Below are 15,743 nucleotides of genomic sequence, written 5' to 3'. Positions count from 1 at the left end.
GCAGGTCTGGGGAAGAGCCCCAGAATCCCTGGACCTCACTCCATCTAGCGCTTTCCTCAAGGGTGGTCCTATCTGAGTGGCCTGAGTTTGTTTGTGACCACCATACCGCTGTTCCAGCCATGGAAGGAGCCAGGACAGAGGGCAGTGCCTGCCGATGGTCCTCAGGCAGGACATCCCTCCCACTGGCCAATGGGGAGCCAGGCAGCTGGATGGCAAATTCTCTGTGCTGTTCTGAAACCAAGGAGGGGGCAGTGAATGTTTGTGACTCTGCCTTCACAGAAGGGTCTAAAAGTACATCCGTTGTCACCTGTGCCCTGCTCTGTCTGTGTCTTGTCCCAGTGGGACCTCTGTGGGCTGGGACCTCCCACTGTGAAATGGGGCCATGGGGTTCGGCATGTGCTGAGATGATCATCACAGTGAGTGATGCCTGGGGAGCAGCTGAGAGGCCTTGAGCTCCTTGGGTCTGGAGGTAGGACAGGCATGGGGCCAGCAGATGGTCCAGGAAATGCTTTGGTTCAGGTCCAGGAGATGTGACGCTGGTGGAGGTCCAGGGTTAACAGGATTAAGTCTGAGAAAAGACCCATATCCTTGCCAGAAGCTGAGACCCCCACCTCTAGCCCCTTGTCTGAGCCAGTTCTGGTGTGGACAAAAACCATCCTTCTGCCCAGAGAGGGCTGCAGATTTTCCTAGGGCACACAGCATTTCTCAGATGGTGGGGACAGATCTGGCTTTCCCACTGTCTCCCAGGGCCCTGAAGATGTGAGGACTGCACCTGTCCTGGTTGGGACCCCTTCAGGCCATGGGCCTGTGTTGCTGTCCCTCTAGGCCTCCCTTCCTCTCTGCAGGACCCCCAGCAGTAAAGGCCATGGGGTCCAGGACACAGGGTACAGAGGATGCCTGAGGGTGCATCCTGCCCTGCAGAGGAGTCCTGCTGGGCTCTAGCCAACATGTTACCATCAGTGACAGCTCAAGATTGTCTTTAAAGGTCCAGATTGCAGGCCTCATCATGCCACCTGTTCTTACTAGGGCTCCTGCTCCAAATGGATAAACTCAGAAGGGGCCCAAAGCCCAGAGGGACCGCTGAGGGGCTAGGAGGCCCTGGGAAGGCCCCTACCCCCTTTCGGGTCTCAGTTTTCCCACCTGTCACTGGAGGCCACGCCCCTCTAACAGCCCTTTATTTTTCCTCCCGCGGCTGTCACTAGACCAAGACGAGTGCCTGCTGGGTGCTCATGATTGTAGCCGGCGACAGTTCTGTGTGAACACCCTGGGATCCTTCTACTGTGTCAACCACACAGTGCTGTGTGCTGAGGGCTTTCTCCTCAACCCGCACAGGAAGTGCGTGGGTAAGCCAGGGCCCCTGCCCGCCGCCACCGTGGCCTCTGCTCTGCTCCACGCCCAGCGCCCTGCATCACAGCCACATGCTGAAGGGTCTGCCCTTAACATGTGAGCTCTCAGCATAGCACCATGCTCCACGTCTTACCCTTTGTGTCCTGGTGTCCTGTCCTGCTTGTCCACCGTCACCACCGGGAAGCCGCCTTCCCCAGGGACGTGCCTGAGTCAGAACTCCAGCCAGGTGGGACCTGGCTGGTCATTGAAATGAGGTCACAGAGACACGAGGGTGGCAGGGTCAGGTGTTTGGGTCTGGAGACAGGGAGGCCTGGTTCCAAGCAGGGCCCCTGATATCTCTGTGGTATTGAACCCTCCCAAGACCCTGTTTTATCATCTGTAAAATGGGGGCACCGAGGGCACGGCTCTGCCCTGGAGGTTATATATATGTCTGTGGTATAGCCAGAGCCTGGCGCACAGTGAGCATATGGCATCAGCTGCTAGAATTGTCCCTAGATGTGTCCACAGTCCCTTCCCAGGCAACTGGGTGGAGCCAGGGTTGGACAGAGGTGGCTTTGCACCCCAGCGAGGCGTTCATTTGTGGTGTGACCCTGTGCAGGGGCGTCTCTGTTTCCTCACCTCTAACCCAGGGGTTTGGGGACTGGCAGGAGCTATGCCTGGGTGGGCTGGTGCCCAGGGATGGGTCCATCCTCCTCCCTCTCAGTGCCCCTGTGAGCTGGGCCAGGCCGGCCCTGAGCATGCTCTGTGGGCAGCAAGGACTTGGTGCTCTCCCATGGCTGAGGGGGATCTGATGTTTTCGCAAGGGAAAAAACATAGTGGACCTGAACAGGGACCTAGAGTAGCAGGGGCTCAGGGCAGGAAATGTGATGGCAGGGACACGGGCCAAGGGAGTGGTCATTCCAGCCACTCTAGGCACACTTCCTGGAGCAGGGGGCTTGTACACTGTCTCCAAGGATGGCTGGGACTTGGGAATCGGGAAGGGCCTGAGGGAGGGAGGAATGCACAGTGCGTTCAGGGCACGTGCCCGACCCCCATCTGTCATCTTTGTGCTTGGGGACCATGCCCAGTCTGGACATGTCCTCTTCCTCACCCTCCACTGCTGGGCACCCAGGCCTGCGGTGCCGGGCTGAGTGGCCACTGCAGACATGTTTGCCCCCGGCCTCCAGCCACCGGCATAACATGTGCCCTGCAGAGCCACCTTGTCGGCAGCGGGACAGCTTCTCCTGTGTGGGTTGTGTCTCTCTGTGTGTCTGCGAAGACGGCCCTCTGGGGCCTGGGAGTACCCCTCCCGGGACGTGGGTGTGCAGGCCTCCCTGGTGGCCTGGAGAGAAGACCTTGTCCTGAAAGGGGTCCATGGGCAGTTGGAAATGTGTGCTGGGATCAAAGGGCAAACGTACATCCCATTCAGCAAAGTTTATGGTCCTTCTTACAGTCTTTCCCTCCTTACTTACCCTGCACAGACCTCAGGTCTCCTCTCTGTCATTGTGTTCCACTTACGTGTTCGTTTCACCTGCGAGCACCTGTTCTGTCCATCACCTATTCATCTCCAGACGTGTCTTCTGCGGTGCCTTGGTGAGCTACAGGCGTGGTCCGTTAACCCTGCCTGCTGAGATGGGAGACAGGCGCCCGGATGAAGACTAGGCCTCTGCAGCCATGCTGGAGGGCTCCGCCACTTTGTAGTTGTAAGACCTGAGATTGGTTATTTAAACTCTCTGAGCCTCAGTTTCCTAACCTGCGAAATGAGAGGGATGGCGCCCACCTCAAAGGATCTCTGTGTCAATTAAATGAGTCAGTCCACGTGAAGAACTTGCTAGTGTTTGATGTCATTGTTGTGACTGAGCAAGTATCTTATATTCAGGCAGCCTGGAGAGGTAGTGAACTCCCCATCACTGGAGGTAGATAAGCTGAAGTGGGACAGTATTGGGTGGTACCAAGTCCAGAGGGTTTCTAATAGACTTGTGGGGAATCTCCTGTGCTTTGCTGTTTGCCTTTTGTGCCCTGTTCTCCTAGGACTATCTTGGGCCCTGGGAAAAGTGTTCTTGGTGGGCTGGGCTTTGAGGGGATAGGAGCCCCTGGCTGTGGGCCCACTCTGCAGCCACGGGGAAAGGGCTGGACCTGGTTCTGTTATTGCTGTTGCCACATCCAGGCTGGTCCAGTCCCATCCCCTTATCTCAGGCCAATGGAGAGGCGGTTCCTGTAGGCTCTCCAATCCCTAGTGAGCCTCAGCCAGTGGTGTCTGCTGTTATCACCATGGTTCCTCCCAAGCTGTGGGGCCTCCTGGCCTGTGATGTTTCTGGGGTCCTGGGAACATGTCTCCCTCTGTCAATCCGGCCTATAAATCAGAGGGCTGGGCTGAGCCAAGCCTTCCTTGGAAAGCGCGGGCCAAGAACTCCCCCTTTTCCTCCCCTCACCCCTACCCAAAACAGGGTTAGCCAGGCTTGTATGCCAGTTGGCTCACCTGTGAGCTTGGGAGGCTCTCTCACCCCGCAGCCCTGGCCCCCTCATCTCGCCCTGGTTCCCTCATCCTTGTAGGCTCAGCTCAGCCGTCACTGCTCCCTGACAAAAGCTCTGACAGCACAGGACCCAGAGTGGCCAGTGCTCTGGCTTGGGCCAGGCACTGTGCAGCTTTTTTCCTGCCTCCCCCCACTTGTCCTGCCTCCCCTGCTGGCAGGCAGTTCCCTGACGGCAGAGGCTGTGGCCAACACACCACTGGGCCACCTGGGCCTAGCATAGAATAGGTGCTGGTTAAGCTGTGTCCAGGGAATGAACAAATCAGCAGGCTGTGTGTCTCCCGTGCCAGGTGAAGCTTGGGGGGGCAGGTGGGTGTCATCTACGCATCCTTTGCACCTGGCCTGCAGGGACGTCCGAGTTGGCTACCTCTCTGGGTCTCGTCTGCCCTCCCTGATGCTGCCTCTCCTTTGCTGGCTTCTCCCCTCCCCAGCTGCTCATCCCTGGAGTCAGTCCTTGGCCTCTGTGTCCTGTCCTTCAGGTGACCTCAACAGTGACCACTCCCAATATCTCCACACAGACCCCTTCTGTGACTCTCAAACTCAATGTGACCACAAGAGCCCCCCACACTTCCGGCCTGCTCCTCCCAGACCCGGGAGCCCTCACCTCAAGAGGTCTGCGTGGAAGCTCTGCAGACCTCTTGGCTTCCCTTTTTCTCTCTGTCCTCTCCATCACAGATCTTGTCAGCTTGACCTTCACAGTACTTCCAGAACCCAGCTGCTTCTCCTCGCCTGCTCAGATGGCAGCCTAGGACCCAGCATCTCCTATTCTAATAACCCCTTACCTCTGGAGTACTGGCACTCAGCCAGGAGACAAGGTCACAGCTCACTTCCTCCTCTGCTGGAATCCTCTGTGCTCCCACCTTTCCCTACATCTCCTAGCACCCTGCAATCCCCGCAGCCACACCCCTGGGGGCATCCCCTGATCCTGGCAGGCTGTCCCCTCTGCCTGGGATACCTGCAGGGCTCATCCTGTCACCTCTTCAAATGCTACCTCATGTCCTCTGCTCTGAGGATCCTTCCTCGACCTCCTACTTAAGTGGCGCCCACCCCCTGCACCTCAGCATCCTTGTCTCCTTCACCCCCTGCATCATCCACAAGGCTTATGATCTCCCTCCCTGTTAGGTGTGTTTACCTGTTGGGCCTCCTCCGAGAGTCCCCACCACAGCAGGGTTTCTGTCAGTCCTGTTCACGACATACACGTGGGGTCAAGCGTAGTGCTGTTGGCACCTGGCAGGTGCTCCATAAATCTTTGTTGAATGAGTGGTTGCACAGACAGAGTCGGGGGGTGCATCAGCCTCAACTGTGCTGCTCTGTGGGAGACCAGCACCTTGAGGGCAGGGCTGGCTGGCTCCATGCCTTCTGGGGGCATCTCCCAGCCCATGACAGCCTTGCCCTTCCTGCAGACATCAACGAGTGCGTGACGGATATGCACACATGTAGCCGGAGCGAGCACTGCGTGAACACGGTGGGTTCCTTCCGCTGCTACAAGGCTCTTACCTGTGAGCCTGGCTATATGCTCAAGGATGGCGAATGTACAGGTGAGGAAGGCCAGCTGGAGACCCCGCCCCCACCCACCTCACCCTGCCCCTGACCTTCCCCACCCAGCCTCCTGACCCGCCCTCCCTCCTGACTGGCAGCTGGGCTCCTGGCACAGGGGAGGAGGGCTGGCTGGAGGCCCCCGCTCATCTTGCCCCGCCCTGGACCATACCTGCCCCTGGCCCGCCCAGAGTCTTGCTTCTGGCAAGCTCCCAGCACTTGGGTTTTTTGCCTGTAGGAAGACCCCAGGTGATGGTGTTTAGGGCAGAGGTGGGCATCCACGGCTGGGGGCTGGTGGGGGCAAGGTGAGTGTATAGGTCAGTTATTCCTCTCCCTATGCCCTGGTTTCCCTGTTTATACGCTGAGGTGGAGCTCCATAGAAGGGTCACTTCTGTCCTTCTTCCAGAGAATTCTAACCTCCTAAGAGGAGAGAATTTCCATTAATCTGTTTCAACAGATGCTTCTCCAGCTCTATTTAGGGGCCTGGCAGGATTCTAGGTGGCAGGGGTGCCTGTGGGGGTGTGTTCTTGTTGCCGACCTCTTGATGAGGGGGCGGGGGTGCAGGGATACACCAGGATGGTGGGTGGCTGGGGCTGGTGTGCTATAGGTGCAAGTCCAAAGAGGCCAGCCCCCTGGAGGTGATGTCCAGGTAGAAACCTGCAGGATGAGAAACCCTGGGAAGGGTTTTCCAGGCAGAAGGAACAGCAAGTGCCAGGCCCTTAGGCAGGGGAGGGGTCTTTGCGCAAAGACAGAAAGGTCTGGTGGGATACACTGCTGGTGGAAGGGGGGTGCAGGGCTCGCAGGCCCAGTTGGGCAGGGAGTTGGGAGTCTCCTTCACACGTGATAGGAAGTGTTTCATTTTTAACTAAAAGCGTTCAGAAGAATCACCCAGGAGGTGATACCCATAGACATGTTCCCTTGCTGCAAGGAATATAGAGATGGGAAGTGGCCCTGAGGTCTGGCTTGAGCTCAGGGGGTGGATAGACACACCCACTATGAGGCCCTGAGCTGGGCACTGAGCAGAGGTGGGATGAGCTGGGAGATGAGCCCAGGCCTTTGGCTCACACCTGTGGCTGGGCTGCTGTGGGAAAGTGGTAGAAACCTTGGAAACCAAAGTGGGTGGATGGATGGACTGCAGACAGATGCACATCATTGGTCTGCCATCAATGAGACCGAGGGAGTCTCAGCTGCCCCGTGAGCACCCGGTGTTGACTTCTTGTTCTGTACGTCAGTTTGCTCTGTGAAGGAGGAGGCTCATTAGAGTCCCTGCTTCTGGATTAATGTGAGTAAATAAGTAGTCTCAGAGTGCTTGGTACTGCGCCTGGCACTGGGCGGAGCTCAGTCAAAGGGGTGACATCATTGCTCCTGGCATGGGCCATGGCAGCATCCCAGGATGCAGAAGACCATGGATGACCATTGAAGTCATGGCAGGGGTGTGTGGGCAGGGGCCTGGGGGCCCACCTGCACCTGACACCCAGCCTGGTCTGTGTGGCAGATGTGGATGAGTGTGAGCTGGGCACGCACAGCTGCCAGGTGGGCTTCACGTGCCAGAACACCAAGGGCTCCTTCTACTGCCAGCCAAGGCAGCGCTGCATGGACGGCTTCCTGCAGGACCCTGAGGGCAACTGCGTGGGTGAGGGGGCCGGAAGGGCTGTGTCTGCCCTGCCTGGGGTCTTTGGGAGGGCTGGTTGGGGGGTGGGCCCTGAGGGCTTTAGAGATTGGGGAGGCCTGGCTTGCTCTTTCCTTCTCGTGGCCACAGTGTCAGTGCCTGGGCCCAGGACGCACTTGTAGAATGGAAGCTCTTAATTTCCTGAGCTGTCAGATCTTCACTGAGTTACTTCTCTTGTGGCCTCAGTTTACCCATCTGTGGGCCTGGACTAGGTGAAAGTGTATTCTATTTTTTTAACCTCACCAGCAGTGCCTGAGTTCCGGGAGGGAAAGCTCCTCGGGCCCTGGGACACCCAGGCTGGACAGTCTGACCTCACAGCCCTGACCTGGGCTGGTCTGGGGCCTAGGACTGGCCACTTCCTGGTGCAGCCCTGGACTCTGATGCTGGGACCTGGGGAGGGGCTGCACTGGGCTCCCTGTCACCTGCATGTGCTTCCACAGACATCAATGAGTGCACATCACTCTCTGAGCCCTGCCAGCCTGGCTTCAGCTGCGTCAACACGGTGGGCTCCTACACGTGCCAGAGAAACCCGCTCATCTGTGGGCGTGGCTACCATGCCAGCCAGGACGGGACCAAGTGTGTGGGTAAGGCCCACCTCCTGCTGGCCCTGGCCTTCCTGGCTTCTTGGGAGTGGGGGACCCGTGCAGGGGAGAGCCTAGGCCTCAGGGTGCATGCTTACCTGCCCCACAGATGTGAATGAGTGTGAGACAGGCGTGCACCACTGCAGCGAGACCCAGGTGTGCCACAACCTCCCTGGCTCCTACCGATGCGACTGCAAGGCTGGCTTCCAGCGGGACGCCTTCGGCCGGACCTGCATTGGTAGGTGGGGACTGGTGGTTAGGACCCGCCAGTTCCCCTGAGAGGTGTCCAGGCCCTTCCCCCAGACCAGCCTTTCTCTGACCTTTCTCTGGGCCTGACTGCCTTCCTGCTGTCCTGTCCACCTGGGACTCTGTCCTCATCACTCTCTTTTCTCACCCTTTTTCTGTGTCTCTCTGTTCCATGTCTCTGCCTCTGGTCTCCCTCCAGTACCTCTGTGGCATTCCTCTTCTGCTCCCTCTTCCTGTCTCAGTCCCTCCCCATTGCCTTCTTCTGGGTTCCTGGGTCCCTCTCCTTCTCCAGGGCTGAGGGAGCTGGCGTCCAGTCCACCCCTGCCCCCATTGAAGCCCACCCTGTACCTGCCACCCTCCCAGACGTGAATGAGTGCTGGGCCTCGCCCAGCCGCCTGTGCCAGCACACCTGCGAGAACACACTTGGCTCCTACCGCTGTTCCTGTGCCTCTGGCTTTGTGCTGGCTGCCGATGGAAAGCACTGTGAAGGTACTGGACTCTGTACTGCTCTCTGCAGAGCCCTAAGCCCTGCCCCCAGCCCTTGCCATCCATCCAGACCTGCCCTGGCCTCAGCTACTTGGCTGTTCTCTTCCAGAGCCCCCTCCCCAGCTGGGACCTGCCAGCCATCTCAGACTGGGGGCTGGGTGTCTGTTGTCAGCGCCCAGTCGGCGGGGGGGGGGGGGGGAGCTCCTCGTGGGCAGGTGTGGCAGCCCAGCCCCTGCCTCTTGGACGGTTCTGATCCTGGTCATTGATTGCAGTGCCCTGGGGTACAGGCAGGGAGCAGAGTGAGACAGGAGTTAGGCCTATGGCCACTTGGATGGCCTGGCAGTACCCCTGATGATGCCACCGGGCAGTGACATCCAGAGTGACCTGACTTGGTTCTCCAGATGCCAGAAATGTAGATATTTACATAACATCTGCTGGTTTTATTACGTTGCTGATGGAACTAAACTTAAACAACACACTGAGTTAAACCAAGCACGTGAAGGGGTGGGACCTGAGGCTGAGTCCTCACTACGTGGGATGAGCCTGTAGTTGATGGAGGAGTGTGGGAGGGGCTGTCACATTGTTCCCCCTTGTGTTCATGGTGTGGTTGGACCAGGTCTGGTGGGACTGGTGTGGAGGGGGCTCCCAGGCTGCTTGGTGAAGGGGTGGGGGTTGAGTGAGGGAAGGGGATGTGGGGTTTCCACCCTGTGTGGCTGGCCCCATCTTTCCCAGCTCTTTGCAGCCTGGAGGTGCTTTCCTCCTTTCTCTCCTGGGGAGGTGAGTCTGCTGAGAGGCCTGGGGAGGCTGCGCCCCTCCCTCTGCCTCCTGTGGGACAGGACCTGCCTGGGGCAGGGGAGCGTGCAGGCTTGCTATGTAGGACGGCACATGGACAGGCCCCTAAACAGACCTGTTGCCCCCATTCGCTCATTTGTGTCACAGTCCCTTGAGAGCCCCTCCCCCGCCAGGCTGGGCCCAGAGAGCTGAGGGAAGGTTCATTTATTCACTTCTTGGCCATCATCCTCTTGACACTTTATGTGAACACTGAGTATGTTGTGAGGTCCTGGGGTTCGTGGCTCAGACAGCGACCTGCAAGGCCCTATACCCCCTCCGCACTCACTCTGCTCTGACCACACCAGCCTCCTGGCTCTTCTCTGTGTGCACCGGGCACACTCCCAGCTCAAGGCCTTTGCTCTCACTGTGCCTTCTGCCTGGAAGGCTTCCCCAGATCCTACAGGACTCTAGCCCCCAACACTGCTCCTGATCCAAAGTGCGTGCCACCTTCTGACATACTAGTTATTCCATTTGTTTAATTATTGCCCCCAGCTCTCCCCCAGTGTACACGCGAATGCCAGCTCCACAAAGTGCATCTTGTTCATGGCTGCGTCCCCAAGCTCAGCTCAGGACTATAGCTTGCAGAGCTCAGCAAGTCTGGGTTAGATGAGTGAGAGACACACCCCTTCCTGCAGGGAACTCACGGCCCTGGGATCCATCTTCCCTCCCTTCACTCTCACCCTCACCCAGCTCTCTCGTGCCAGCTCTTGCCCTTTACCCACGCCCATTTAGGGCCAGTCCTGGATGTGAGCCCTGTGACTGTCTCCTCTAGGCATCAGGCCGGGACTCCACCAGCAAGCCCCATTGCTGGCCCTGCCTCAGCTGCATGCCACGGGCAGGCTTCTTGTCCTTTTCTGGGCCTCCAAGCCCCCAGTGACCCAAAGGGGAGGCTGAAACTAAAAGTCCCTCAAGATAGGCTCCTGATGAGGTGGGACCTTGGCCCCCATCTCTGGGCTGGGAGGACCCCCCCCCCCCATCCCCTGGCTGGTCTCTTCGCAGATGTGAACGAGTGTGAGGCACAGCGCTGCAGCCAAGAGTGCGCCAACATCTACGGCTCCTACCAGTGCTACTGCCGCCAGGGCTACCAGCTGGCCGAAGACGGGCACACCTGCATAGGTGCGGCTGCTCTGCCCAGGGCCCCTTCCAAGAGGCACTGCTTCCCATGTGCTGGGTCCTAGAGTCCTGCTGGGCAGGGACACTCAGGGCACACAGAAGCCTAGTGTCATATTGGAGGTCATATCCTGGCAGGGCTACCCTAGGCAAATGCTTCCCCATTCTGACCTCAGGCTCTTCCCTTGCAGAGTGGAGATGATGGTCCTGACCTCAGCGGGATAAACTATTGAGTTAAATACAGCTGACCCACGAACGACGTGGGGGTTAGGGTTCCCTCCCACCCCCAGTCGAAAATCCCTACCTTTACGATTGACCCTCTGTATCCAAGGTTCCCAAGGGTGGACCACACAGCACTGCAGTATTTATTGAGAAAACCCCTTGCGTACGCAGAGCTGTGCAGTCCAAACCTGTGTTGTGCGGGAGTCTGCTGGTTCTTGTCCGGGCCCTGCTCCTACCTGGTTGGCCCCAGCTGGTCGTAGCAGTGATGGAGCAGCCCCAGGGAGAAGGCCTTGTGGTGGCTTCCTGTGTGCTGTGTAGCTCTGGGCAATTCTCTTCCTCTTTGCCCTGCTGTCCTCATCTGTAAAATGGGCCCTCAGGCGCCACAGCTGTGGCAGGGATAGGCTGACCACCAGCGGTTGGTCCCAGGGGTTCAAGAGGGGCTGAAATTCTCTCTGGCAGACATTGATGAGTGTGCTCAGGGTGCCGGCGTCCTCTGCACCTTCCGCTGCATCAACGTGCCAGGGAGCTACCAATGTGCATGCCCGGAGCGTGGCTACACCATGACAGCCAACGGGAGGTCCTGCAAGGGTGAGTGACGGGTCTGCCCCCCCCCCCCCCAACCACCTCACCTCTGGGGCTTCAGGCAGCCTCCGAGCAGCCATAGAAAGCCTACCACAGCTTGCCATGTGGTTGCGGCTCTGACACCAAGTACATGAGCACAGAATGGCCGGTGCCACTGGAGGCCACATTAAGTGAGGTCTATGCTTGGGATGAGGGAGGTGGCAGTCTTTCTGCTGCTTGAGCCAGCCTAGAGTCTTCAAGGCTTGGACTCCGCTCTGGGTCCTGCCCAGGAGCAGGATGGGGGTCCTGGCTGGTTCTGAAAGGCAGGAGACCTGTCCATTGAAGAGTCTGGAGAAGAGGAGCCTCAGGGGTCCCAGAGGTTGGCCAGAGCTTCCTAGCTACAGAGCTCTCTGCTTTTTAACCTGAAAAATAATCAGTATGGATTCTGTAAATGATGAGGATTTTGCCCTCTGTAAATAGCTTTATGTTACTAGAGCATGATTTCATTTTTGAGACCGAGGCCATGTTCTGCCTGATGGCAGAACAGTGTGGGCTTCTCAGAGCTCAGACACCACAGTGACTTTTGCTCTTGAAAGCTGAAAACCTGGGGGTTCAGAAGCTTCTCCCTAACCCCTCATCCCTGGCCGTGAAGGGTCTGGGCATGGCTGGATGTCACATGTGCCTGCATCGGCACCACACGGGGCTCCCAGGGCCTTGGCTGCTGTCTGGAGGGGACGAGATGGGGTGTGTGGCATGTGAACTAAGGGTCCACAGGATGAGCTACTCAGAGACCGAGTGCCAGGGTGGGTAAGGGTGGCTTGGATGAGGGTCTCCAGCTCTGGGGGACCCTCCCATCGCCCTCCTATGCTCCCTCCAGACCTGGACGAGTGTGCACTGGGCACCCACAACTGCTCCGAGGCCGAGACCTGCCATAACATCCAGGGCAGCTTCCGCTGCCTGCGCTTTGATTGCCCTCCCAACTATGTCCGCGTCTCTGAAACGTGAGTACCCCATCCTGCCTGGCCTTGGGCCTGGGGACCTTGCTCTGAACCTGTGCTGCGCAGGGCAGAGGCCAGGTGACCGGTGGCCCCTGCCTTCGCCACCTTCTGCTCTTTACAGGCCCCACTGCCAGGTTTGTGGTCTGATTAGCCATATATGGCTCCAAAAAAACAAACAAACAAACAAACAAAACAAAACAAAACAAAACAAAAAAACACCTTGCAGAAAGTTTGGAGAATGAATGAAAGGAAGAAGAGTTACAAAAACTTTGGTCCCCCCCACCCCCTCTCCAACACACACATACACACACACACCACGTTAGTTGTCTCTTGTCTCATTCCAACACTTTGCACCTTAATGTGACAAGTAGTCACTATCTCACGCAGTTTTGGAGGGTCACAAGCCAAGAAGGAGTTTAGCTGGGTGGTTTTGGCCCAGGGTCTCATGGGGCTGTGTCATCTGAAGGCTTGATGGGCTGCAGATCCCACTGCCCACTCGTGGCTCTGGGTGGGAAACCTCAGCGTCTCACTATGTGGGCCTTTGCCTGGGCTGGGGCTTCTCCAGCAGGGGTCGTCGAGAAGGCAAATGATGGTCCTTTGTAACCTAACCTCAAGTGACATATCATCACTTCTGCCACTGGCCACACAGTGGGGTGGGGGTACCCTGGGAAGGGACAAACAGGGTATGACTGCCAAGAGGTGAAACACCAAGGGCCATCTTGCTGCATGCTGGGGACTACACTGCCCATTGACGCCTCCTGGTTGTTTGGCCATGTTTCCTGTCCTTTGCTTGCTAAATGTGCATTTCTGTAAAGTACTTGGCATGTCCATCCTCTCATCTGGGCTCTGCTGTCGTGTGATATGCTTGGTTTTTCGACACCTGCTTTCTCTGCCTCGCTGCCCTCTTTCGAGTCTGTGTATGCAGCCCGCCTCAGGTGGCACTTCTTAGCATATTTGCACCTGTGATTTACCTCCTGGTTGTCCTGCTGGCACTGTGCCTTGTTCGCCAGTACACACACTGCCAACTGCTGGGGGGTGGCCATGTGCAGGTGTGTTGGGACACTTAGGTGAGTGTGTCTTGGTGACCATGGGCAGGTGATCTCCCTTCTTTGGGTCTCAGCTGCCCTGTCAGCAACATGGGGTGATGGTAAAGCCACCCCCAGGGCACTCGATGAGTGAGAACCCGTCCTGAGTTTACCCAGTGTGTGGCATGGCCTGGTGCTGCATCAGTTCCATGTGTTGGCGACCTTGTACCCAGGCCCTGTGTGGCTGTGCACTGTGGTTCTCCAGTCAGGGAACTCAGACGGTGCTCTAGAGAGGCTGAACCCTGGAGCCCGAGCATTGTCCCGTTTTGGAAGCACCGAGCTTTGAGATAGGGATGTAGTGATGAAGGTCACAGTATCTTATTGCACCAAGAAGAGACCAAATTGTTGCTGTGCTTAGAAATTGAAGCCTGGGGCTCCACAGGGTTTGGTGCAGGTTCTGTAGTCATTGTCCTTTATTGTGGCCGGGTTCCCAGGCTTCCCCTGGCGCAGGTGTGCCTTGAGCTCTCTGATACTGGGAGAGGGAGAGAGTGGGCCATCCCACGTCAGAAGGGGAAATGGCTCTGAAGGAGAGTCTGTTATGGAAGAAAAGGGAATCTGAAAAATGATTAGAACAACACAAACACCCTGGCCAGGGAACCCATGCAGATGGGCAGTGTGCAGGGCAAAAATGGAGGGAGGAACATCAGAATGAAAATAGGAAGGAGAGGACCAGTGCAAGCTGCCAATAGTCCCTGCCTGCACGTGCTGAGCACTGCCTGTTTACACACTCTCCCTTTACCCACCCTTAAACCGCAAGGCTACCAACCGGTTTTAGGAGGAAGCTGAGGTCCTGAGGTCTGGTGGCCTGCAGAGGATGCATGCTTGCCTGCGGAGGGTGGACTGGGGATGTCCGGGTGGGTGGATCCCCACCCCCACCACCGCTGACGCCCAGCACTGCCCTGCCCTGCAGGAAGTGTGAGCGCACCCTGTGCCAGGACTTCGTGGAGTGCCAGAACGCTCCTGCGCGGATTACGCACTACCGTCTCAACTTCCAGACTGGGCTGCTGGTGCCCGCACACATCTTCCGCATCAGCCCGGTGCCCGCCTTCGCTGGTGATACCATTGCGCTGACCATCACCAAGGGCAATGAGGAGGGGTACTTTGGCACGCGCCGCCTCAACGCTTACACGGGCGTCGTCTTCCTGCAGCGGTCGGTGCGCGAGCCGCGGGACTTTGCCCTGGACGTGGAGATGAAGCTCTGGCGGCAGGGCTCCGTCACCACCTTCCTGGCCAAGATGCACATCTTCTTCACCACCTTTGCCCTGTGAAGCAAGGCTGGCCACGTGCGCAGAGCCCGGATTCCCCCTCCCCCGACAGTCTGCGTTGGGTGGGGGCGGGTGCTGCAGTGGGTTTGCTCCCACCCTGTAAAGTAACTTAATTTTGCTGACTCACTCCTCACTTTTGGTCTCTCCCCGGCCAGAGGGAGCCTTGGAGGGTAGTTCCAGGGGCCCTGTGGGTGGGGTGGGAGGATCAGAGTCTATATGTGACCAAGACTGGAAATGGCGACCACGTGGGAGCTTTTGGACTCAACTGGGTGACCTGTCCCCAAAGATGATGCTCTGATGTTCCACTGTGATTAGCTCTTCACTTTTTTTTTAAGAAAATCATTTTTAAGTGTTTTTGTTTAATTATAAAAGTAGTACATGTACATTGCAAATATATATATATTCAAATAGTACAAAAGGGTTTTAAAGTAAAAAAGTGAAAAAGATAATTGGCTTCCTATTGTGAAGTGTTTGCACATGACCATGGTGGCTGGGTGTCAAGCGGCCCTGGCCTGGACCTCACTTGGGGTTGTTGAAAGGACTGTGGGAGAACATGGTGGCTTCCATCCTCTCCCTCTGCCTTCCCCACCCGCTTCCCTCCTTTCCTCCAAATGTGGGCCTCAGCTGGCTTGTTTGCATGTTGTCCAGGAACCGGACGCCCCGGACGCCTCCATTTTGTATTACTTATGTCACCTTCCGACCTACTGCTGTCCGCACCTTGTGATGAGCTTGTGCAGAACGCTTTAGCATAGCGATGAGCTAAATCCAGTTCTTTCTCAGGCCAGCTGTTTTCCATTGGTGTATGTCCTTCAGGGGTTGTAACTCAGTTTCATTGTATTTGGCCATCGTCAAAGGTATTATGACCTCACCAACGATGCCAGGGCTATGTAAGCAGCGAGAAGTTAGTCATTAACAATCCATCCAGCTCATCATCTATCCTATGACTCTGTGTCCTCAGGACAAGGCCACTCGGGGTCACAGCTTCTGTTCCACCTTGTCAGTCTCCAAAGGCAAGAGTGAGCTAGGCTTTACCTTTTAGGCATCTGGTGTGATGGAGCTGGGAAACAGCATCGCCACTCTCTCCAAGCCACATGAGATGCTAAAGCAGCACTGGACAGACATGGTGCTGCCTTTCCCTTTCCCCGACTGCATGACCCATTTGCCCTTCACCCTCAGCTACGATTTCCTCTCTCTCCATTGGTACCCTAATTCTTCCACCTTGGGGATGAATGTTTGCTTTGGCCGTTGTCCTAGTCTAGAGCAAAGGCCGCATTGCCCATCCACACTATTCCTATA

At 57.1% G+C, this 15,743-nt stretch overlaps 1 protein-coding gene across 2 annotated transcripts in view; it reads left to right on the top strand.

The window, feature by feature from the left end:
• FBLN2 (fibulin 2) overlaps nt 1-14,896 on the top strand; it is a 73,176-nt gene extending 58,280 nt beyond the window's left edge. The window contains exons 9-18 of one of the 2 annotated variants that reach the window (XM_021069382.1): nt 1,203-1,343; nt 5,261-5,395; nt 6,889-7,026; nt 7,503-7,646; nt 7,753-7,881; nt 8,253-8,378; nt 10,206-10,322; nt 10,998-11,126; nt 11,977-12,100; nt 14,093-14,896. In XM_021069382.1, coding sequence (XP_020925041.1) covers nt 1,203-1,343; nt 5,261-5,395; nt 6,889-7,026; nt 7,503-7,646; nt 7,753-7,881; nt 8,253-8,378; nt 10,206-10,322; nt 10,998-11,126; nt 11,977-12,100; nt 14,093-14,450 — 1,541 coding nt within the window. In that variant the 3' untranslated portion in view covers nt 14,451-14,896. The remainder of the gene's footprint in view (nt 1-1,202; nt 1,344-5,260; nt 5,396-6,888; nt 7,027-7,502; nt 7,647-7,752; nt 7,882-8,252; nt 8,379-10,205; nt 10,323-10,997; nt 11,127-11,976; nt 12,101-14,092) is intronic. The other variant, XM_021069383.1, reaches the window with a different exon arrangement.

The sequence above is a fragment of the Sus scrofa genome, chromosome 13, assembly GCF_000003025.6.
Source record: "Sus scrofa isolate TJ Tabasco breed Duroc chromosome 13, Sscrofa11.1, whole genome shotgun sequence".
NCBI classification, from domain to species: domain Eukaryota; kingdom Metazoa; phylum Chordata; class Mammalia; order Artiodactyla; family Suidae; genus Sus; species Sus scrofa.
The sequence above is the reverse complement of the archived record's forward strand: the minus strand, read 5'-3'. Positions and strand labels throughout refer to the sequence as shown.